The sequence below is a fragment of the Podarcis raffonei genome, chromosome 1 (genome assembly GCF_027172205.1).
Source record: "Podarcis raffonei isolate rPodRaf1 chromosome 1, rPodRaf1.pri, whole genome shotgun sequence".
NCBI classification, from domain to species: domain Eukaryota; kingdom Metazoa; phylum Chordata; class Lepidosauria; order Squamata; family Lacertidae; genus Podarcis; species Podarcis raffonei.
Window position 1 is genome coordinate 14634671 of NC_070602.1, and position 23913 is coordinate 14658583.

At 47.7% G+C, this 23913-nt stretch overlaps 1 protein-coding gene across 3 annotated transcripts; it reads left to right on the forward strand.

Moving 5' to 3' along the window:
* The first annotated feature begins 380 nt into the window (after positions 1 to 380).
* On the forward strand, positions 381 to 18400 carry CKB (creatine kinase B). 3 transcript variants are annotated; one of them, XM_053366807.1, is made up of 8 exons: positions 381 to 507; positions 3074 to 3261; positions 5021 to 5175; positions 8728 to 8860; positions 10064 to 10235; positions 12651 to 12774; positions 14005 to 14194; positions 17991 to 18400. In XM_053366807.1, the coding sequence occupies exons 2-8, from the start codon at positions 3084 to 3086 to the stop codon at positions 18167 to 18169; spliced, it is 1131 nt and encodes a 376-aa protein (XP_053222782.1). In that variant the 5' UTR covers positions 381 to 507; positions 3074 to 3083; the 3' UTR covers positions 18170 to 18400. The 3 variants fall into 3 exon arrangements, with proteins under 3 accessions (XP_053222782.1, XP_053222624.1, XP_053222698.1); XM_053366649.1 differs by lacking the exon at positions 3074 to 3261 and adding an exon at positions 2376 to 2585 and having other exon boundaries at positions 382 to 507; XM_053366723.1 differs by lacking the exon at positions 3074 to 3261 and adding an exon at positions 2380 to 2585 and having other exon boundaries at positions 413 to 507.
* Positions 18401 to 23913: the final 5513 nt, after the last annotated feature.

Genomic DNA, 23913 nt, shown 5'->3' on the forward strand with positions numbered 1-23913 from the left:
AACTTTATTTACATCTTTTTTCCCGCCCTGCTTTTCGGGTGGTGGGGGGGAACGGGGGACGGGGACGCCGTCCTCCTAAGTCAAGGGCACATAGGACTGCAGCCTGAATCCCATATCCTCAGCCCGTGTCCCCGAGGAACTTTCCTTTTGCTTTAGCCTGTCAGAGAGTTTTAAAGTCCGGGGCTCCATCACTTTCTCTTTCAACCTCCGCCACTCCCCCCCCCCAGCGCGCCTCCCCAATCTCACTGGGGAGGCTGGACAGCAAACTGGGGAGCGATAATAGGCAAGAAAAGACGGAGTGAGCTCACCCCTCCTCGAGAGCCGGGATCCAATGGAATGAATGGAATATAAATACTAGCCAATAGGCAGCGTGCTCTGGGTATCTATAAAAGTGATGGGAAGGTGGGGGCCAGGTTCCATTCCCGGCAGGTCTTTCTGGGAGAGCTGTAGGGTTGTAAGAGGCAAAGGGAACAAGCGCTTTGCCTTTTCTCGTCTTTGAAGCCCTCGGTAAGTTTTTGGAGACCAGGCGCAGCAGCAGCAGCAGCTGCGGTCCTCTTTAGCAATGGAATGAGACTCCGGTTAGAGATGCAGGCTGGGAGGAAAAGGAGATCGGGTGGTGGCGGCGGCTGTTGTTTTCCTTTTTAGGGAAAAGCAGCCAAGAAATTGCATAGGGATAAAGAGAGCTTTTTTTTTTTGACGGGGGGTGGGGTTGCCCCAAGATGCGCGTTTGTAAGCTTCTTGGGCTTGGAAGGGAACGAAGATGCTAGATTTTATTCTAAGGCGCGGGGTGGGGGAGAGGACGCAGCTCAGAGCTAGGAATGCGTCCACCATAACCAGGAAACAGAGAGATGCTTCAAACATTGGATGCCTCGCTTAAAAAAATTAAAATTCTTCTGCTGCAGGTGTATTGCTAGGACGCCTCAGTCCGGCTCAGCTGATATTTAGCAGGGTGTTCGCATCCACTCATCCCTCGCCGAGGTCTCCAAAGCAGGCAGAGGAATGCGTTATATAATGGGGACTGTTTCATTTTCCATTATTTTCCTCCCGAGCTAAGCGATCGAGTGGAGAAGAAAGAGAGCCCTTGTAGCGAATGAGGACTTTTTTTTTTAAAGGGGGATATTAGAAAATATCTGGATTGGTTCTGCGGAGCAGAACTGCCCCCCTTGAGAGTGGAGAGAGAGAAAGAGTCAGGCGCTGCAGAGAAGCCCCAGGAATCTGGGCGCGCTCGCCGCGTCTTCCTCCCCCGAGCCGTGGCGCTGCCGACTTACGAACTGCAGCCAGCCAGCCGCCCCTCTCCAAAACGCGGGTCTTGGTCCGCGGTTCTCCGGGCTGCCCCCCGAGCCTCGAGCAAGGCAGAAGGAGCCGGCTGCATCGCGGCGGGCGGGGCGGGGCGGGGCGGCGAGAGCGCGGCCGTGCGCCCTGGGCGCCTCGAGCCCGCGCCCTGCCTGCCTGCTTGCTCCAATGGGCGGGAGGCGCTCGGCTTCCCTGCACCCTCCGAGATGCACCAGCAAGCAGGCAGTCCGTGCCACCTGCTCCTCGCCCAAGTGCTTCCTATCGCGCGGCCGAGAAGCGTCGGCCGGATTTCCTCGCCCCCTTTCCCGCCTTGCTTTGGCTTGCCGTGCGCCAAACGCTGCGCATCCCGGACCGGCTTTTCTACTCTTGCAAAAGAGAGGCGAGCCGGGGCCTGGGGCGCGCGGAGAGGCTGGGCTGCTCTCGCTCGCTTTGCAAGTCTCTCCCGGGAGCCCGGCGCTCGCTCTCTCTCTCTCTCTCTCTCTCTCTCTCTCTCTCTCTCTCTCTCTCTCTCTCTCTCTCTCTCTCTCTCTCTCTCTCTCTCTCTCTCTCTGCAAGCGAAATTAGGCACCCTTTAGTGCGCGCGTAATTTTGCTAGCGAGGAGATCGCCTCTTCTGCCTCGCTGCAAAAGAAGTCTCCTCCTCCCCGGCCTTGAAGGTCACCCCTTGGGACCGAGGAAAGGAAGGGAGGCGCTCGGTAGCCAAGCTCTTTAAAAGCTCCTGGAGGAAGCGCTTGGGCGGCTTGTTTTCTATTCCTGGCGCTGCCACCGATGCAGCGCCTTGACCTTGGGCAAATCTCTTAGCGACGGCTTCCCCTCTCTTGCGCTGGCCCCGGAGGCGACCTGTGCCAGCAGGAGAGGGAGCCGGGGACGGGGGACGAGACTGAGCCATGTTTGCCAAGTCCCTGGCATTCGTCCAGGAGGGCAGGTGCCAGGCAGGCAGGGTGTTTGAATGGGCAGGTAGGACAGGCGGCAAGGTGACCTTGCTCCGTGGCCCAGCCTCCTTCCGGAGAGCGGCTGCTAAGCCAGTGCCCTGCGGGAAGAGGCAAGGTGATGGCAACACGCTCTCTTCTTCTTCTCCCCTAGCCAGTCAGGTGCCAGCCATGCCATTCTCAAACAGCCACAACCTCCTGAAGTGCAAGTACTCTGCGGAGGATGAATATCCCGATCTGAGTGTCCACAACAACCATATGGCTAAAGTGTTGACCTTGGAATTGTATGCCAAGCTGAGGGACAAAAAGACTGCTAGCGGCTGCACCGTGGATGATGTGATTCAAACTGGGGTGGACAACCCAGGTAAAAAAAATATAAATGGACACCTGCTTTGATCCGGATCTGTTCTCCCTCCGTTAACGAGGAAGTGCTGCTTTGAAATGGCATCTGGAAGGGGATTCAACCTTGAAGCCTCCAAAAGGCCTGGCTACTTTAAAAAGCCTTGCGCATTGGTGCAAAAGCCCTTGACCACCCAAAACCTTGAAGGTGGCTTTATTCAAGGAATATAAATCCGGTCATTACATGCAATGGCCTCCACGGTCTCCCAGCAAATCCCTATGTAAATACCCTGCTAAATATGCAAACTGCTGCACAAGAAGAATTTTTCTTTTTAACCCAAGTTCTTAAAACTGAGGCTGTGTTATATATATTAAAAAATTCCCTTCCTTGGTTGTCTTCCGTGGCACTTCTTTGGCAAATAAAAGGGGAGCAGATCTTGGTGACCTTTTTTGCTGTCTTAATGCTGCTGTGTTTGCATTTTGTTTTGTTTTTGTCACACATTCTCTCTCTAGCAAGGATAAAATGGCCCTCTTTAATAACCAGAAGCTGCCTGCCGATGAGGAATACCCAGACCTGAGCGTCCACAACAATCATATGGCCAAGGTCCTAACCCCGGAATTGTACCAGAAACTGAGAGAAAAAGTAACCCCTAGTGGCTGCACCGTGGATGATGTCATTCAGACTGGGGTTGATAATCCTGGTAAAAAGCCTTGATTGAGATTCTTCTCTGGACCGGTGGCTTTTTGCTTAGGCTGGCATTGACCCCTGTGTGTGTGTTTGTGCCTGAAGCCGTAGCTGTGATTGCGGAAACGTTCCAGCAATTTTACGAGAAGTGTGGTTCCAATGAAACAAGTTACGCAACTGAGCCGAGCTCATAATTTGTGATGGAGTTTCTTAAGGCTTGCTTTCCCCCCACCCCACACTTCCTAATTTGGAAACAGTGCCCTGTGCCATTAACCTTAATGGCTTTAAAAGGAGATTAGGAAAAGACAGGAACACGGTTACTAGTCACGATATCTATATGTACAGGATCAGAGCTGGAGTTCCTCTGAATATTGGTTGCTGGGGGGTGGCAGCAGGAGAGCAATGTTGCTCTCGTGCTTTTGGGTTTCTCCTAAAAACTCACCCCCCCCCAAGGTGTACCTTCGAGTACCAGACATTTGCCTGAGGGCGGCTGTCTTGACGTTCTGCTTGTAAGTTTCTCGGATGTCTGGGCAGCTAGGTTGGAGACAGGATGCTAGACTAGGTGGCCTCTAGGTTTGCAATTTTTTTGGGGGGGGGGAGGGATCTGTGTTAACAACTGGACAGGCTCCTGAACTGTGTGCATCATCTAAGCAGTATGACATTTCCGAACAAGGTTTTTTTGGCCTTCATGGTCCTATATTGGTTCCAGGCAATACATACTTTGGTTAGCTCCATTGGAAACTAGTTCCTTAAAGGATGGCCCACCCCCAGACAGCATAAACACACACAGCATGAAGCTAGAATGTATGCCATGATTATGTGAATCACAGGATTTAGCACTGGGTGCAGAACTTGGTTTCCTGGGAAACTTGGCTGGCTGATGGAGAGAAAATGTTTGCAGTCCTTACTGCAGTTTCTGCCGAAACTTCAGAAGCCAAAGGATTCTCTTGATAAAATTCCAGAGGTTTGAGTGTGAAGCTTCTTCATAACTCCTTGTTCCTGCAATATTAAATGGTGCAAAAAGGAAATGAAAAAATAACTAGAGTTATGCAGGAAGACGGTTCCTCCCCCTCAAATTGCATCATGCGTACTAGCTTCAGAATCTTGATTAACTGGGTCAGAATTTTAATGTTGATGCTGAAAATACAAAGCCCTGTAAATGAGAAATGGTGGCCAGACTCTTTGAAGAGGCCAGTATGGGGCTTGCCAGGCTGTAACCTTCCACTGGGTGATTATACTCGTAGGTGGAATAGATGCAATTGAAATCAATCAACTTTAGTACTTCAGTTTCAATGGGTCTACTCAGAATATGAATGACGATGGATAATTGCCCATTGTCAGTAATCTGCCAGGCTCTTTCTCAATGCTAGGCAGTGCCCCAAAGCTAGAAACCCTTTGTAATATCAGTGAACAAAAACCAGTTAATTGTGACCGTCCAAGTCTAGTTTCGGGATTTCATAATGTTGAATGGGGATAGTGATCCAGGCACCTTTGCTAAAACTAGCTTTCTAAAAATATTGCATTTTTGTTGTTGATGTAAGCTGGTGTTCCGGATGGTCATATGCATTTGTCTGCAAACTGCAAAATTGATTGAATTGGGCTTTGGCCTTTACACCACAGTGAAACATGCTTTACTTATACCTTATAAAGTGAATGGCATACAAAATCTGTTTTTGTTCTTCCTGATGACTTGAGTGCATGAAGCTGTTGGTATCTTGGAACTAGACTCGAGCACCATCCAAACGTTAGCTTTTCTGGCTTCTTGACCTCTGTAGGGCACCCCTACATTTTGACAGTAGGATGTGTAGCCGGTGATGAGGACTGCTACGACGTGTATAAGGAACTCTTTGACCCCATTATTGAAGACCGACATGGAGGCTACAAGCCTACAGACCAGCACAAGACGGACCTGAATGCCGATAACGTGCAGGTAGGAAAAACCTCTTTAAGTTTGTTGGAATTGCATTTTAAATTGACCTTCCAGAGCTGACAGGACTTCAGTACATCTGGAGGGGGGAGGCAAAAGCTCCCTTGCCCTGGAACAATATCATAGGTACTTGCCAAATGTTATACCCTGCCTAGGCGCCGCCTCTTGCAAAAGCGGAACAGGCTTCCTTGAAGGCATCCTTAGTTTGACCTTGATATTTGCATGGGTTGACTAGGATCACTGCTCCTGCTGGAAGAATAGCAGACTCAGACTTGTAGAGTTGGGGAAGGGACACCGGGGGCCAACCTCCTGCAATGCAGGAATTTTAACGAAAGCATCCATGACAGATGTCCATCCAACCTCTGCTTACAAACCTCCAAGGAAGGAGAGTCCATCACCTCCCAAGGGAGACCGTTCCAATGTCAAAGAGCTCTTGCCATCAGAAAATTCTTCCTGATGCTTAGTTGGAATTTCCTTGAAACTTGAAGCCACTGGTTCGAATCCTACCTTCTAGAGCAGGAGGAAACAAGCTTGCTCCCTCTTCCACATGACAACCCTTGAGATATTTGAAGATGGCAATCATATCCCCTCTTTTCTAGGCTCAACATACTCAACTCCCTCAACCCTTCCTCATATGGCTGGTAATAAAGTAATAAACTCCCCCAAAGAGCGTGTTAGCACAGCCACCGAGACGGATCCAAACCCGTATTTCTTAAAAGAGGTGATTCTTTCCATTAAAAAGCCCTAATAATGGCTGTCTAGGCATATATGCAGACCTAGATAATGAGAATTTATTAGGCTTGGTTGTGTGTAGGGGGGCAAACGCCATTTGTAGATTGGTACTTATTGTGAGTGCCTGGTGACTATTGCTTCTTGGAGCAATTCTGGTGGGACATGTTCCTCTTAAAGCAGGCATATGGTGCCTCTGAATGAGGTTGGTGCAGGATTACCAGTGTGGTGTAGTGGTTAAGAGCGGTAGTCTCGTAATCTGGGGACCTGGGTTCGCATCTCCGCTCCTCCACATGCAGCTGCTGGGTGACCTTGGGGCTAGTCACACTCCTTTGAAGTCTCTCAGCCCCACTCACCTCACAGAGTGTTTGTTGTGGGGGAGGAAGGGAAAGGAGAATGTTAGCCGCTTTGAGACTCCTTAAAGGGTGTGAAAGGCGGGACATCAAATCCAAACTACTACTACTCCTCCTCCTCCTCCTCCTCCTCTTCTTCTTCTTCTTCTTCTTCTTCTTCTTCTTCTTCTTCTTCTGCAAAGTTAACCCCTCCTCCCTCTGTGCCCCACTCACTCCAGTGGGAAGCTTGGAAGGAAGAACAATTCCTAAGAAAGAAATAGAGTAGCAAGCAATATTTTGATCGTCTGCATAAAACCGATAGCGCTACATGTGGCTGAGAAAACTGATCTGTCTATACCTGTGGTTCTCATACTTTTTTTCTCTGGGCCACACTTTCAGAAGAAAAATTTGCTCATGCCACAGAATTATTTTTTTATTGGAAAACGAAAAGGAACAACTCCTAGCAGTTCTTGATTTACGGCACGGAACACAACTATTTTATAACATGGTTAGAGGACGTCCAGGAAGTATAAAACAATGTGGCTATGTATGATCAGGAATCATTCCCAAAATATAATAGATGGTCCTTGGATCTTCCTCCCCCACACCAATTCTGAGAACCACCGATCTATCCATTCACACAGCCAGGGATACTGGGATTGAATAAGCCCTAGATCACGTTGATGGCTATTGGTTTCAGTGGTGCTATTAGGTAATCTTGGACGGTTGGGTTGTAATGAGCTTATGGGGCCCCCCTCTGGTAAGCTGTGTTACTTCCGAATGCAGTAGGCTTGACTTGCTGCACTGGGGGTCACATTCTGCTGTGTGGGGCCCGGGATCTCAGCCCCCAAGTCCTAACCTGAGTGAGCTACTAGCTGGATTTGACCAGCAAGCAGTCTTTCTGTGTGTTTGGAAGGTAACTTCTTTCCCGTTTAATGTTCGGTGTGTGCACATAAACACCCGCACACTAAATCTATGGTCCCGTCCACACCATATGCAGTGGTACCTCAGGTTACAGACTCCGCTAACCCAGAAATAGTGCTTCAGGTTAAGAACTTTGCTTCAGGATGAGAACAGAAATTGTGCTCTGGCGGCGCAGCGGCAGCGGGAGGCCCCATTAGCTAAAGTGATGCTTCAGGTTAAGAACAGTTTCAGGTTAAGAATGGACCTCCGGAACGAATTGAGTACTTAACCTGAGGTACCACTGTATATAAAAAACACATCTATACCACTTCAACAGTCAGGGCTTTCCCCAACGAATCCAGGGAACTGGAGTTTGTTAAAGGTGCTGGGAATTGTTACTCTGTGCGTAATAAATGGCAATTCCAAGGGTTCTTGAGGTTGCAGCGAGGGAACCATGGCTGTTGAAGTGGGGTGAATTTACTTGGAAGGGATGGTGTCGATGTGGCCAGAGCTTATTTAATTTAAATTGTAACCGCTTCCCAGGATTGCTAGGTGGCCTGATCTCACGGACAAACTGAATCTTGCTGCTTTTCCTCCTTGACCACATCCAACAATGGGGAGGGCTGTGGAGCAGGGGCAGGACACCTGCCTGCAATGCAGAAGGCCCCAGGTGGAATTCCCAGCACCTCTAGGTAGGACTGGGAGAGATCCGAAAACCTGGAATTTCTGTCAGTTGGTGTGCCAACAATACCAACGATGGAACTGAAACTTGTATTTTATCATGTGAACCACCCTGAGATCTTAATAATAATAATAATATCATAATAATAGCAGCAAAGTGCCTTATTAATATAGTAATCCCAAGAGCATTCTCTTTAGCAAGTCTGCCATTTATGGCCAAGGTCCTGTCTCTTAATATGGACATGAGCCATGTAACGATGACTTCTCCCCTTCAGGGATTACTTTGCACTTCTCTGCGCGTGGATGACAAAATGCTGCTTTCTGCAGAACTCCAGGACCAGCGCTTTTAATTTAGATCAGGGTTTCCCAAACTTGGGTTTCTAGCTGTTGTGGGACTACAGCTCCCATCATCCCTAGCTAGCAGGACCCAGTGGTCGGGGATGATGGGAATTGCAGTCCCCAAACAGCTGGAGACCCAAGTTTGGGAAACCCTGATCTAGATGCTGGCTGCGCTTGAAATGTTCTCGCTGCACCATCGTCTGGATAGCTCAGTTGGCTAGAGATTGGTGCTGATAACGCCAAGGTTGCAGGTTCGATCCCCACATGGGACAACTACGTCTTTATTCCTGCATTGCAGGGGGTTGGACTAGATGATCCTCAGGGTCCCTTCTAACTCTACAATATATATATATCGTGGCAGCTGAGAACTTGTGAACTGCTGGCTGGGAAATGCATCTGCACCATCTATAATGCATGGCTGTGAGGCAGGCCATTAAAGTTTCAGTGCAGAAGCTTTGCCGAATGACTTGTGTTTTAATTCCCGGGTTGTTGCACTCATTAAATGCTGGGCAGGACAGCCTGATGGATCGTCTGCGGTTGGTTCTAAGACATTCCTTCCTGTATCTTGCAGGGTGGCGACGACCTGGATCCCAACTACGTCCTGAGCTCACGTGTCCGAACTGGTCGGAGCATCCGTGGCTTTTGCCTGCCGCCTCATTGCAGCCGAGGAGAGAGGCGTGCTATCGAGAAGCTGTCCGTGGAAGGTAAAAGGTTCTGGCATTTGCAAAAAAAAAAAGCAGCGAGCAGAGACTCTAGCCTGTAGCCCTGAACGTAACCTGATCACGTGGGCCGAGGAAGAATGCAAAACGCATGAATCATTCAAGCCTTGTATAAGATGACATACGAGTTCCAGTTAAACAAGGCGCTTGGGACTGAATCCTCTCTGTGTGTGCCCCTCTGCAGTTTAGGTTCTTGGCAGCATTTAGGAAGCTGGCACCTCTGTTCCATAGCACCTCTTTAAAAGACAAAACGGACTGCATTGTTGTCTCCAAAAGGTGAAATGTGGAAGAGGAAGTTTATTGTGCAATAAAGGCAAGCACACAGCCAGACAAGCCACACCTGCAGCAGGAAGCTGGAGGAGTTCTATGTTCTTTCCCATGCTTGCATAATAAGCCTTGGCTCCTCCCTGGTATGGAAAAGCATACCTGGCCGCAGATAAGCAAGCGTTGCTCCTTGGTATCCGACAACTTAATAGGGCAACAAAAGGGTCAAGAATAGTGGGCTTAGATTCCTTTTTTTCTCTTTCCCCCATCCCTGACTACCTGGGGAAATTGCCAGCTAAGCCGGTGGAGAATTAAAAAATTATATATAAGCACACCTGAGTTGCCGTGCTAAGCTTGGATTTGCTGCCATCTTGGCATGCTGAGGTTATGTCTGCGGCATGCATTTGAAGCACATGACTTCACCCAAAGAATCCTCGGAATTGCAGTTTACCCTTAGCGGAGCTACAAGGATCAGCACCGTCAACAAACAGCAGTTTGCAGGATGGGGGAGGGGAGCTGAGCCACATGAATCAAATCTTAGCATTGGTACCCAAGGGTCATCTAGTCCAACCCCCTGCAATGCAGGAATCTCGGCTAAAGCATCCGTGAAGGATGGCCATCCAATCTCTGCTTAAAAACCTCCAAGGAAGGAGAGTCCGCAACCTCCGCAGGGAGACCATTCCACTGTCAAACACCTTGTACTGTCAGAAAGTTATTCCTGATGTTTATTTGGAATCCCCTTTTTTCGTAAATTGAAGCCATTGGTTTGAGTCCTAGCTTCCTTTATGATGCGCACATGTATAATCGAAATAAGAACGTTGTTTGCATTCCCTTTAAGATTGTGACGTGTTAACTCGTTTTTTGTAAAAACAAAACAAAAAACCCCAGCAGTAATTCTGCAAGCCTCTCTCTTGCTTTTTCCAGCTTTGGCTAGCCTGGAAGGGGACCTGAACGGGAGGTACTATGCTCTGAAAAACATGACGGATGCGGAACAGCAGCAGCTCATTGATGACCACTTCCTCTTTGACAAGCCGGTCTCTCCTCTGCTCTTAGCCTCCGGAATGGCACGCGACTGGCCTGATGGCCGGGGCATCTGGTGAGTAACGCCCAGTAGAGGCAAACCTTAAAAAAAATGACGGAAGGAAGGAAATGGGGGGTGCCAATATTGACTTGGCAGGTAGCACCTGATATGTGAAGGTAGATTCTGGTCTTGCATGTCTTCAACAGACAGGAGGAACAAGCCCTGGTCAGTAAATAGGAGAATTAAGACCTTTTGAACCATGATTAAAAAGCAATTGCTTCCAGTGTAAAATGGCCTTAGGGGGCAGACAAAGGCTGGTGTCCTCCAGATGTTTTGGACAACAACTCTGACCACTGGGCATGCTGACCAGGGCTGATGGGAATTTTAGCAACTTCTAGAGGGCCACAGGTTAGCCACCATCCTGTAACTAAACTCTCTTGGAGCCATTAGGCTGATTCCAAGGGAGGTGTTGATATCGACCGCTCTTCTGATAAAACAGTTTCACGACCTATTATTGAGCAGCTGTTCCCAAAGCAATGGTATCCACTTCCAGGATCTTAGCTTGGCCTCAAAGAATAAAGGCAACGTGAAGCGTTCCCTAGATTGCCCTGATATTCAGTTGTAGTGTGTGAATTTTGTATTGGGAGCAAGCCAAGTCATGCGCCAGGGAGTGCCGGTTCTGGGATGGGAATGAATCCCTGCTATGCAAATAAATCCAGCATCGCTCACTTCTCCAAGTAGCCTGGATTGTAGATGTGGGCATCCCCCTCCAGTATGATTTAGGGTTGTTATACATAAGAGGGTGAGAGTTTTAAATGGCACAGCCATGTCTTGGCAAGAATATATGGAAGTCTGAACTTGTCCCAAAGTGAAGATCAGAGCTAGGAATTGAGGATTTTAAAAGCAGAATGCCAGTGACTATCGCAGGCACTGAAAATCTTTCAGTAAGGTTTTATTACAACCTTGCATAATACAATCCAGTAAAAAACCAACTGATCTAAGCAAGAGACGGAGAAGTATGCAAAGTCTCACAGGTATATCTTAACTTGTCCCACACCGAAAATGGTGAACCCTCCCAGCTCTCACCTGTGAGCTTCCCTTTCTTCTCCCATCCTGCCTCTCACACAGGCTCCTTCACCAAGCTTCCCTCACCTTCATCTGTATGCAAAACCTCTCATAAACACTGAGTAAAGGTAAAGGGGACTCCTGACCATTAGGTCCAGTCGTGACCGACTCTGGGGTTGCGCTGCTCATCTGTTTTATTGGCCGAGGGAGCCAGCGTACAGTTTCTGGGTCATGTGGCCAGCATGACTAAGCCGCTTCTGGCGAACCAGAGCAGCGCACAGAAACGCCATTTACCTTCCCGCCGGAGTGGTACCTATTTATCTACTTGCACTTTGAGGTGCTTTCGAACTGCTAGGTTGGCAGGAGCAGGGACCAAGCAATGGGAGCTCACCCCGTTGCGGGGATTCAAACCGCCAGCCTTCTGATCGGCAAGTCCTAGGCTCTGTGGTTTAACCCACAGCACCACCCGCGTTCCTTAAACACAGAGTAGACAATAAAAAAACAACAACACAAAGAAACAGAGTAAAGTAGCAAAAACAAAGTGGGGGGGATATTAGAGATAAAAATATTAAAGGAGTGAAAAAAGAAATTAAATAAGAAAAAAGATAAAGAAAATTATCATTGAGGAGGAGTTTATTTGCAACCCTAACACCCCTAGCCTAACTAGGTTTCCATTCATAGATGGGACTAAGATCCAGTAGATGTTCCTACTGGCAGAATTTCCACTAATTTACCTCACTGCACTGCAGCTCTTGCTGTGCCCCCAAATCTCTAGAGCAGGGTTTTTTTGGGGGGGGGTGGGGACACAAGAAACTCTAGGGACAAGGGGAGATCTTGATAGTCGCTTCCCTCCACAGTCTTCTACTGGTGGGAATGATAAGTTAGCAGAATTCCAATTGTGGGACCCGCCTGCCAATGGGATCAAACTCAGGATCTCGGTCCAATCCCATTTTATCCTTGCAACAAACCGACGTAGATTAGGCTGAGAAATGGCGATTTGCCAGGGCTCCCTACTTGGGATCCGAATGCAGATCGCCAGGTTTTGAGTGCATTGTGTTACCCACTGCACGACCCTGAGTTGTTGCTGTTTTAGAAACCCAGAAGTCTTTACCAGGTGGATCCCTACATTTCCAAGGTTTTCTTGTTCAGCTGAAAGCTAAAACAGTCAATCTGCGGTCTGCATAACATTTGGTTGAAGGCAGAAAGCTCAAAACGCCCTGGGGTAGTTTTGATGGCCCTCTAAGAGGGGGGGTGGGCTTCTGCAAAGTCACCGTGGGCAAAGAAAGCATCTGTGGAAGATATCTCAAAAGCTACAACTACATACAGAGCAAGGTTTAAAAATGTGGCTAGCTTAACTTAGATCTATGGCTTGAGGAAAGGTTAAAAGAACAGCTCTCAACGCCGTCCCTGCTTTGTGTCCTTCAGGCACAATGACAACAAGACATTCCTTGTGTGGATCAACGAGGAAGATCACCTTAGAGTTATTTCTATGCAGAAAGGTGGAAATATGAAGGAAGTTTTCACCCGCTTCTGTACTGGGCTAACGCAGGTAAATATAAGTGTGTCCTCTCCCTCCCTGTGTTTGTGTCTGTGGTTTTTTTTTTGTGCTTTGATGTGGTGCAACCTTCTCTGCAGAGCTCAAAAGTGCTGACCTAAGTGTCGGCTCTAAACTCAATGCAGCAGAGCGTGGCTTTGCGAATTCCCAGTTCAGGCAGAGGTGGCGGCACAGTGAGAAGAGAATGCAGCTGCGTCCTGGCAACAGAGCCCCTGTGCCTGTACTGGAGTGCTTCTTACCTTCGTATCCGGAGGAATGAGAAGTCTCGGGCAATTGACCTTGGCCATGTGCTCCCAGGGGGAAGGCCTGTCTCTGAAATTTCTGGAGAGCACTGGAATGCAGGCAACCCTGCATGCTTAAAGCTGTCCTCTTCAGATGGAAACACGGTGCTCTTTGCGGTTGCCTGCATGTATGCAGCAACCTGGTAGGCTCGAATAGATGCTCTAAGGCACATCTGTAGTGGAAGGCTTTTGTAATCTGTTCCTAAGGTGTACCCCTCTGAAAGGGGTAAGAGGGCAGGCTTCTCTTCTGTGTTTCCAAATCTTGCATTAATCATCCGGGTATTTGGTCACTGCCTCTAAGAAAAGAGTTAGTCGAGTGTGAGGCAGTAGCTACATATTGAGTGGAGAACCTGTCTCAGCCTGAGGGCCACCTTCCTTCACAATCAACCTTCCAGGGGCCACACGCTTGTGGTGAATGGAGCCAGCTGCAAAAGTTGGCAGAGAAACAGGTGCAGTTGGCAGTAACAAAGCCAGAAAATTTTCATGCTCTTCCACCTCTTCATCCTGGCAGGCAAGAGGCATTTTTTTGCCTTTTGAGGACATACTCCTGAAGGGCTGCATTAAGCCTCAAGGCTGTGAGGCCATGTTGTGTAGTGGTTAGAGTGCTGGGAGACCAGGGTTCAAATCCCCACTTAGCATGAAGCTCACTGGGTGAGCTTTGGGCCCAGCCACTGCATAAGCTCCTGGTTTCATCTCCCTTTTATCATCGCAGCTACACAGACCATTAGGTCAGGTTGAGAGACTGTGGCTGGCTTTCTGGCTGAGTGAGGATTTGAACCCTGGTCTCTCAGGTCCCTAGCCCAATACTCTAACTGCTTCAGCCGATTGACTTCTACCACACTGCAATTATAGTCATGAAGAGGCCTTGTAGCTCCTTAATCTTGAGAGAGGGAGGCGTTTCTTCATAATGGCCTGTCTTTTTTTCCACCCCTGACACACCTAGATTGAAAATGTCTTCAAATCCAAAAACTACGAATTCATGTGGAACCCTCACCTGGGCTACATCCTGACCTGTCCATCCAACCTCGGGACAGGGCTCCGTGCCGGAGTGCACATTAAGCTACCCCACCTGGGCAAGCATGAGAAATTTGGCGACATCCTCAAGAAGCTGAGGCTGCAGAAACGGGGCACAGGTGAGGAACCCAAAGCCTGGACTTGGGGCTTTATATCAAATTTACTCCTTGCTCTTTTGGCAAGAGCAAGCGGTACTCAGGCTGTCCCACAGACCAGGCCATAAAAATATACAAAATGATCACAGCAGGCATTAAAAAATTGAACATTGAAAATTAGGGCTGTGCACGACCATTCTCTTGATTTGGTGGCCGGATCCAGCACTTTGGAATGGCCCTGATATAACCCTGAGGGCAGCCAGACACCGGTCAAAGCACTGAACCCACTTCATGCAGTTGGAGCTGGGGAATCGTGTGCAGGGTTTTTTTTTTGAGGGGGGGTGGGGAGAGCCCTGATTAAGCATACAGGGGGAAGATAAGGTCATGACAATAACTTTATTTATATACCACCCATCTGACCGTGTTGCTTCAGCCACTCTGGGTGGCTTGCAACAAAATATTAAAACACAAAAAACCCTCAGGTCCAGCTGTTAGGCTCTAGGTCAGGCACAGGGAACCTTCAGGCAAATTATGCTTGCCGGGGTGCTGAATTGGCCTGCAAACCCTCAGCCGCAGCTGAGAACATATGGCAAAGCTGTGGTTGCAAAGGAGCCTTGGAGTCCATTCTTGATTATTCCTTTGCAAGCAGGGCTTGCCTTCAGCACCAAAAGCGAGCCCTGCTGGGATTGGTGCTATTCAGGAGCTCTTGAGTGTAGCCAATCCCTGCTGTTCATCACTTTTCCTGCTTTCCGCAGGAATCTTTCCAGCCATGGTTTGATTTCAAATAATAATAATATAATAATTAATAATAATAATTTATTATTTGTAGGCCGCCCATCTGGCTGGGTTTCCCCAGCCGCTCTGGGCGGCTTCCAACAAAGATTAAAAATACATTAAAATGTCACACATTAAAAACTTCCCTAAACAGGGCTGCCTTCAGATGTCTTCTAAATGTCAGCTAGTTGTTTATCTCTTTGACATCTGGTGGGAGGGCGTTCCACAGGGCGGGTGCCACTACCGAGAAGGCCCTCTGCCTGGTTCCCTGTAACTTGGCTTCTTGTAGGGAGGGAACCGCCAGAAGGCCCTCGGCGCTGGACCTCAGTGTCAGGGCAGAACGATGGAAAGGAAGAATTCAGACCTGCACCTTTGAAGTTGAAAGTGCCTGGTGCAATGCAACACTGGTTGACAGACAAGTCAGTGGAAGGGAGGCTGCATCTGGCCTTCCCCACTTCTGCTCTTGATAGTGCTAAAAAAAGTATATAATCAGGCAGTGGTGCCTATTAGGCAGTGCATCCAAGGTGGGGCACCCTTTGAAATTCACCAGGACAACACTAGGGTTGCTATATCTTGAAGGGCAAAAAATAGGAGAGCTTGAGCTGCTGCCAGCCCGAGAAAGAGGCGCATGGGGCCGTAGCCACACCCATGCACCTCTTTCCCCGGCTCGGGTTGGTAGTGGCCATGGTGTGCAGAGCCTGAGCAGAGGCAGGATCCCAGCTCCTACATGATAAATGCTGTGACAGCCTCACTCTGTTGTGGTGCTTCCACTTCCAGGGCACAGTGCCCTCCAAAGCATGTGTGTGCCCCCCCAGCCTCCCCCCAATATTTAAGGAACCCCCCCCCCAAATCCAGACATTTCCTTTAAAATGTAAAAAATCTGCCTGGATGAGCATGTTGGCTCCCAAAAAGAGGGCATGTCCTGGTTTTCCCAGACATATGGCAACCCTAGACAACACTGAGTTATTAAGTTGAGATAAATGTGTGATGTTAGATAGCCATTTGCAAATGGCATCCTGTAAACCTAAGAGGCTGATTCCTAAAGACCAATGTAGTGGAGAAAAATCTGTTTTAGGATTCGGTGCAGGAAGGCATAGATCAGGCATGGCCAAACCTGGCCCTCCAGATGTTTTGGGACTACAACTCCCATCATCCCTAGTTAACAGGACCAGTGGTCAGGGATGATGGGAATTGTAGTCCCAAAACATCTGGAGGGCTAAGTTTGGCCATGCCTGGCATAGATGGACTCTGTATTCCTAAATTTCTTAGAGCTGCAGCATGCTACTCATGTTTCGGAATTTATATCTCCTTATTTGAAGGACCACCCCAAAGCCAGCCTCATAAGTCAAAATAATTAGAAATAACACAGCAATACAACCTCCGGTGCAATAAAATAAGTCATAAATTTGGATCCCATTGTTCGCTTTATTGTACTAGCCTGGCTGTGGGGAACGTCTTTCATCCCTTCAGGCTAACCTTTATGTGCTGCTAATATATAAAAATATCAAAGTGGTTTACAACAACACATAAAAACATATAACAAAAAAATATTAAAAAGTTAAAAACAGACCCATTTCTGTCTAGCTTCAGGCCTGGTTATGGTACTAAAACAACCATTACTGAGGCGCTTGACTTTTATTAGGAGAAAGAGGCTAGAGATCATCTATCGATTCTCGTTGGCCTCTCCGTGTCATTCATCACCATTGATGATGGTTTCTTTCTGGAGAGACTGTTGGGAGAAGGGATGCCATGTTTATTTAGGAATTCATATATATACACACACATATCCCACAATTCATAAATATCAGAGCAGCTGACAACAATCGTACATAAAAAACCCATACAGTAGAAACAATATAAAATATTTAAATCAGAGTTCAGCAGTTACAGAAGGATATTTTCTTAATTGTTGGCATAATTTTGGCAGCATGGAAAGGTTTTCAGAAGGTGTTCAAAGGTGCGATTAGAAGGCACTTCCTGAATCTCTTTTGGGAAAACTCCACGGGGCGGAGCAGTGACACTAAAGACTCTTGTTGCTGTCAGAGGACCCTCGCCAACTCAGAAGATGGGCAGCAAGGCTCCTGCAGACTGTTTTGGGAGACTGAGCTGGATATTAGGGTTCAGGTGCTCCATGAGCTACCCTGGACCCAAGTTGTTCAGGGCTTTATAAATCAATACAAGGACTTTGATGCTTCATTGACTTCACTCCTCCTTGCTGGATCAGTAGCAAAGGAGGGAAACAAAGATGGCTGCCAGCCATATGGGAAAGAAATTCTGTGAGAAAAGGTTGAAGGAACCGGAGCCTAGAGAGTGGTGGGTCCAGCTCTGTGCGCCTTCTAGCAGCCCCCTCATTGTGGGAAGCGAAGCTACAGGGAACCAGGCAACAGGGTCTTCTCGGTATTGGCACCTGCCCCGTTGAGCACCCTCCTATCAGATGTCAAGGGCAGTTGTGCCAACTTGAATAAAATACTGTGGGGGCCTAGGTAAGGCCCGCCCTGCATAATTGATCACATGATGAAGTGCACACACATCATTGGAAGGGGAATGCCCATCAACTTTGTGGGGGCCCAGCCCACCTCAAATATTTTATTGTGGGGGCTTTGGCCCCTAGGAGTTAGCTCCCTATGGTCAAGGAGATGAGGAACCAGATAACCTCTAGAAGACATTTAAAGGCAGCCCTGTATAGGGAAGCTATTTAATGTTTTATTATCTTTTTATGTACTGTATTTTCCCATGTATAAGACTATATTTCCCCCCATTTTTTAAAGTTTAAAATTGGGGGTCATCTTACACACAGAATGTTGCAATTATTTATTTCTTAATTTTGGGCTCAAAAAATAGGGGTCGTCTTATATATGGAAAAATCGAGTATGGTGGAAGCCACCCAGAGTGGCTGGGACAAGCCGGTCAGATGGGCACGGAGTACAAATAATAAATTATTATTATTATCTGCAGGGCCAACTTGGGTTTTATGCAGAGTTCTTGGCTCCCTATGGTCAAGTAGATGATCCTCAATTTGACCCTTTTCCTGTTTGGTTTTCCTCAGGTGGAGTGGACACGGCTGCGGTGGGAGGTGTGTTTGATGTCTCCAACGCCGACCGCCTTGGGTTCTCTGAGGTGGAGCTGGTACAGATGGTGGTTGACGGGGTGAAGCTGCTGATCGAAATGGAGAAGCGCCTTGAGAAAGGCCAGTGCATTGACGACCTCATCCCAGCTCAGAAATGAAAAGCACTTTAACACCCCAGCTCTCCCCCATGCTTCTTCCTAACTTATTGGATAATTAATTAAAAAAAAAATGATGCTCCAATCAAAATCCTGGAGTCGAAAGAGAAATTCCCACTTAGTAACACTTGTAGAAAGTCTTCCATCCATATGTGTTAGAGTTTATTTTTTTGATGGCTGAAATGTCACAGAGAAAATGAAATAATAAAAACCATTGTTTGGCCTGACAAATGATTGATTTGTTGCCTTCTGTTTTTCAAGGGCATTTAGTGGCTACATAAGGCTTCTGGCTCCTCAGAGGAATTGGGGATGAACTAAGATTACAAGATAATTTATCCTTTGACTCTAGCTTGCTTCACCAACATCATTCTGGGGCCATTATGAAATCCTGAATTGATATATACCGGTACCCAGAACACTCACTCTCTCCCCCACATATTTATGTATCTTCCTATATAAAGAAACATGTAAGATCTGCATGCCTCCCAGTTGAACACCCTCCCATCAGATGTCAAGGGAAGGGGTGCCAACTTGAATAAAATAATGTGGGGGCCCAGCCTGCATAATCGATCACATGACGAAGTGCACACACCCCATTTGAATGGGAATGCCCATCAACTTTGTGGGGCCCCAGTCCCCTCAAATATTTTATTGTGGGGGGTCAAAGCACCCACAGCCCCTAGAAGTTGGCTCCCTATGGTCAAGGAGACAGACTGCAGCATGAGGAATGGCAGGCAACCCCAGATGAGCTATACAGTGGTACCTTGGGTTACAGACGCTTCAGGTTACAGACTCCGCTAACCCAAAAATAGTACCTTGGGTTAAGAACTTTGCTTCAGGATGAGAACAGAAATTGCGTGGTGGTGGCGGCACGGCAGCAGTGGGAGGCCCATTATCTAAAGTGGTACCTCAGATTAAGAATGGTTTCAGGTTAAGAACAGACCTCCGGAACGAATTAAGTTCTTAACCTGAGGTACCACTGTATATTGAAGGGCGAGGGGAGCCCTGCCCCCACCCCTCCTTTTCACTAGAGCTCAGGGACAGTGTACTTTAGGGTTTTCTCCAGCTCATTCTCGAAGCAGCTGAAAGATGGTTTAAGACTTAAGATGGTGACTATCTTCAATGTCTCCTAATGGGGAGTGGCTGGCTGGAATGAGCAATGCTATGCAACATTGGCGCCAACTCCAGGGGGCCGTGGGTGATTGGGTACCCACAATAATATAATTGTGGGGGCTGGGCACCCACAAAGTCCATGAAAAAACCCAGCAGGGGGGCTGGCTCTGAGAGAGCAGCAGTTCAGCTCCATCTTCTGCACAGCCAGCAAACGAGATATCCTTTTCGGGGGGGGGCTTAGATGTGGAGGCACGGGCTGAACCCCTCCCCACAGAAAAGGGTACCTCACTGGCTGCAGATTGGAGGAGGAAGAGTCGTCACTGCTGCCACCACCCACTGAAAGGTGTACCTGTGACGTCACACACACTGCATGCAGGTGTGTGTGTGTGATGTCTGTGTTGTGGTGGGCACCCACAAACCTGAGGGTGTGATGGCGCCCCTGCTATGCAACTGGTCTGCCGGCTGGGGCATCACTGCTTACTGTGCCCAGGGTAGGGACATGGTACAGCAACTTAGGACTGGGCGTGAGCACCAACAAAGCCAACTGAGCACTCTTGCCAGTGCACATGCAGAGTCCTGACGATACGATACGATACGATACAATAATCTTTATTGTCATTGTCCCATACAGAACAACGAAATTGAAAAAAATCTACATCAGACATTCAAAAACCAACAAGCCTGCTATCCCAGCTATCCCGGCCTGGTTAACTCCCTAAAAACTCTGATACCCCATAATTAAATACAATATACAGTGGTACCTTGGGTTACAGATGCTTCAGGTTACAGACTCCGCTAACCCAGAAATAGTTCCTCAGGTTAAGAACTTTGCTTCAGGATGAGAACAGAAATTGTGCAGTGGTGGCGCGGCGGCAGCGGGAGGCCCCATTAGCTAAAGTGGTACCTCAGGTTAAGAACAGTTTCAGGTTAAGAACGGACCTCCGGAACAAATTAAGTTCTTAACCCGCGGTACCACCGTACTCCCATAGAGACTACCTTACACTGCGTTTAAAACCAAAATCGCATTTGGATAGAAACTGTTTCTCAGGCAGCTAGTCCTAGTCTTTATAGCCCTGTACCTTCTTCCAGAAGGCAGAAGCTGAAAGAGATCATTTCCGGGGTGCGCACTATCCTGCGCTATCCCTGCAGCTTTCTTATGACACCTGGAAGCATAGATTTGATCCAAGGTGGGAAGAGTGCACCCAATTATTCTCTCTGCAGTCTTTACAACCCTGGACCTTTGCCCTGTCCCTGCATTGCACAGGTGTGCAACAGCGGTGCCAGATGTGTGGCAGCATCTTTCTGCACTGCTGCTACTGCTTTGTAGGAGTTTCAAATCACAGCTCTGGGCATCCCTCCTCCTGATCAAAACAGCCGCTGCATTTCATGGCTGCGAAGTCCAGTGCCCTTTCTTTGTTACGAACCACAAAGGCAGTGTGGTATGGCTGAGAAATGCAGCCAGAGACCAAAAGCCCAGGGTTTTCATTGTCTCTTCTTCTGCCTTCATCATGCCGTTTTATTCATACAACAGCCCTTTGAGGTTTGAGTTGAGGGGTAGCAACAGACCGCAAATCACCCAAATCTATGGCTACATAGAGATTTCAACATTGTGTTTCTACCGTGTTGGTCCCAATGCTGTAAGGAGTGGACTACAGTGGCTTTGAGGGTTCATGTGTCTTGAAATGCCTGAAGGGCCTGTCAGGCTTGTTCTCCTGTGGTTCCAGAGGTCTAAAACTAATGGGTGGAAATTGCAAGGACATTGGAGCAGCTTTTTAAACAGTGGAACAGATTGCCTTGGGCCAAGCTCTCCTACCTAAACAGGCATTTAGGTAGAAGTTGGGCATATGCTATAGTTGCATCCTACATTCAGCAGGAGGGTTAGACTATAAGATCTCCTTTTAACTCTATAATCCTGCAAGTGACCTTCAGGTATACTAAACAAGATTGAGTGTCAAATGAACATACAGATTAAATATATATATATGAGAGTGCAACAGTTACATCAAATTCTCCAAGCACTTCAAATTATTATATCAAGATCTCCTGGGCTGCATCCCAACTGATGCTTCATCAGAATGAAAGGGAGAATTTTTCACAGCTGTGGACTCCATTTATAACTCCTCTTTCGACTTTCCAAAATTGTGCTAGGTCATCTGGTACACTTCTTCTGCAACAACTCAATGCAGTAACAAAGGGTTTGTTGTTCCCAAAGACTATTATATGAAGGAAAAGTTTCAAAATCTAGAAAGGGGTGACCTTGCTGTTGCACAGAATAATAATAATAATAATAATAATAATAATAATAATAATAATATCCTGCCCATCTGGCTGGGTTTCCCCAGCCTCTCTGGGCGGCTTCCAACTGTATATTAAAAACAATACAGCATCAGACATAAAAAACTTCCCTAAACAGGGCCGCCTTCACTTGTCTTTTAAAAGTAAAATAGTTGTTTATTGCCATGACATCTGCTGGGAGGGCGTTCCACAGGGCAGGTGCCACTACCAAGAAGGCCGAAATGCTTCTGCTCTAACCACTGCACAACACTGACCCTTTTGCCCACTTGTCAGGAGGATGGCACAGATGGCTAGCCTCCCCTGAACACTCAAACAACCTCCTTGCTGAGTGATTGCACAACCACCATGCTGTTTTCACTTGGACCACACCTGCATCATACATTTCATGACTGTCATGGCTTCCCTGCAAAGAATTCTGGGAACTGTAGTTTGTCAGGAGTGCTGAGAGTTTACAGGAGACCTCCTCAGCACCCTTAATGAACCGCACTGCCCAGGATTCTTTGTGAGAAGCCATTACTGTTAAAGTAGGACAAAAGTGCTTTAAATGTATGTTGCAGGTGTGGCCTCAGTAAGTAAGATATTTGCCCATCACTATACTTGCGCCTGAGAGAGAGCTGAATCTTCTTTCATTTACAAACACTGCAACACCTTGAGAATTATATTCAGAAGTCTAATGGGGGTCTGGGGACTGATTCTCCACACAGCTCGTTGAGACAGCAAACATACCGTTGATGCTTATCTCTATCAATTTGCAAGCAGAGAATAATATTTTTCTTCCCCTCAGTGTGATATGTGCTTTGCAGGTAAACCAGGAGAATCGAGACCTGTTCAACATTTCAAAAGGAGATTTGGGGCCATAGGTGCCAACTTCCTATGGCACTGGGTGCCCGAGCACCCACAAAATTCCCCACAAATTTCAGTGTCAGAGCCATGTGCGCTGCGTGGCACCCATGGCCCCCAGTACCCATCGTCGCAGGGCCAAGTTGGCACTCCTGCTGTTGACATGCTGTTTGTTAAGTTGTGGGCGAACATATCAGACAACACAGCGATTCTTGAAACAGCTCTTCTTTATTCAGATGCCAGAACAGAACTGAACTGAAGGCTCAGTTAGCCTGCTTATATAGAGCTCCAGAACAACGTAACTGTTGCAACTTTCTAAAACTATCCAATCACTGAACGTCACTTTCGATCCTTCATTTGCATACAAACTATCCAATCACTGAACGTCACTTTTCGATCCTTCATTTGCATACAAACTATCCAATCACTGAACGTCACTTTCGATCCTTCATTTGCATACAAACTATCCAATCACTGAACGTCACTTTCAATCCTTCATTTGCATAACTATCTACAGTATCCCCCTGCTGGCCCAGGGTGAGAACTTCAGTACATAACACTGTTGACACCCAGCTCTATTTCTCAGTTACATCAGAATCAGGAGAGACTGTGAGACTGGCTTAAGCCTTTTCCTGGATGCAGTGATGGAGGCAAGCGATGCTTCTGGACAGCGGCTGCCGGAAACTACAGGAGTGGATCGTGCTCATGTGCTTGAATCCTGCTTGTGAGTTTGCCACAGGCATCTGGTTGGCCACTGTGAGAAAAGGAGGCCGAACTAGGTGGGCCATTGGCCTGATCCAGCAGGCTCTTCTTGTGTTCTTATGGATGAAGGCCAACAAACTGAATCCTGGTAAGGTGGAGATTCTGTAGGTGAGTGGTTCCCAGGTCTGGAAGTCGGGAAGTTCAACAGTTCTGGGCAGCGTCACACTCCCTCTGCAGGAACAAGCTTGTACAGTGGTACCTTGGGTTACATATGCTTCAGGTTACATACGCTTCAGGTTACAGACTCCGCTAACCCAGAAATAGTGCTTCAGGTTAAGATCTTTGCTTCAGGATGAGAACAGAAATCGTGCTCCGGCGGCGCAGCGACAGCAGGAGGCCCCATTAGCTAAAGTGGTGTTTCAGGTTAAGAACAGTTTCAGGTTAAGAACAGACCTCCAGAACGAATTAAGTACTTAACCCGAGGTACCACTGTAGTTTGGGGGATGCTCTCAGAGCCACCTTTGTCACCAGAGGCTCAGGTGACCTCTGTGGAAAGGAACACCTATTATCAGCTTGGGTTGATAACGGGACAAACTGTGCCCTTTCCTGGACAGGGATGCTTCATGGGCTGGTGATGTCACAACAGGACCACTCTAATACTATTTACCTGAGGCTTTCCTTGTGACGCTGAAGTTAGTGCAGCATTCTGAACAACTTAGGACCACCTAAGGGTCTTGGGACTAATGATGTGTCTGATGCTCCCCAAATTCCTGCTGCATTTGCTTTCATGTGTTTTT

Bases quoted from the DNA above. Each gene is read 5' to 3' on its own strand.
- CKB (XM_053366649.1), top strand. From the start codon at position 2,393: ATGCCATTCTCAAACAGCCACAACCTCCTGAAGTGCAAGTACTCTGCG. The intron at 10,236-12,650 runs GTGAGTAACGCC...TGTGTCCTTCAG, and splicing joins CCTGATGGCCGGGGCATCTG to GCACAATGACAACAAGACAT. The intron at 14,195-17,990 runs GTGAGGAACCCA...GGTTTTCCTCAG, and splicing joins GCTGCAGAAACGGGGCACAG to GTGGAGTGGACACGGCTGCG.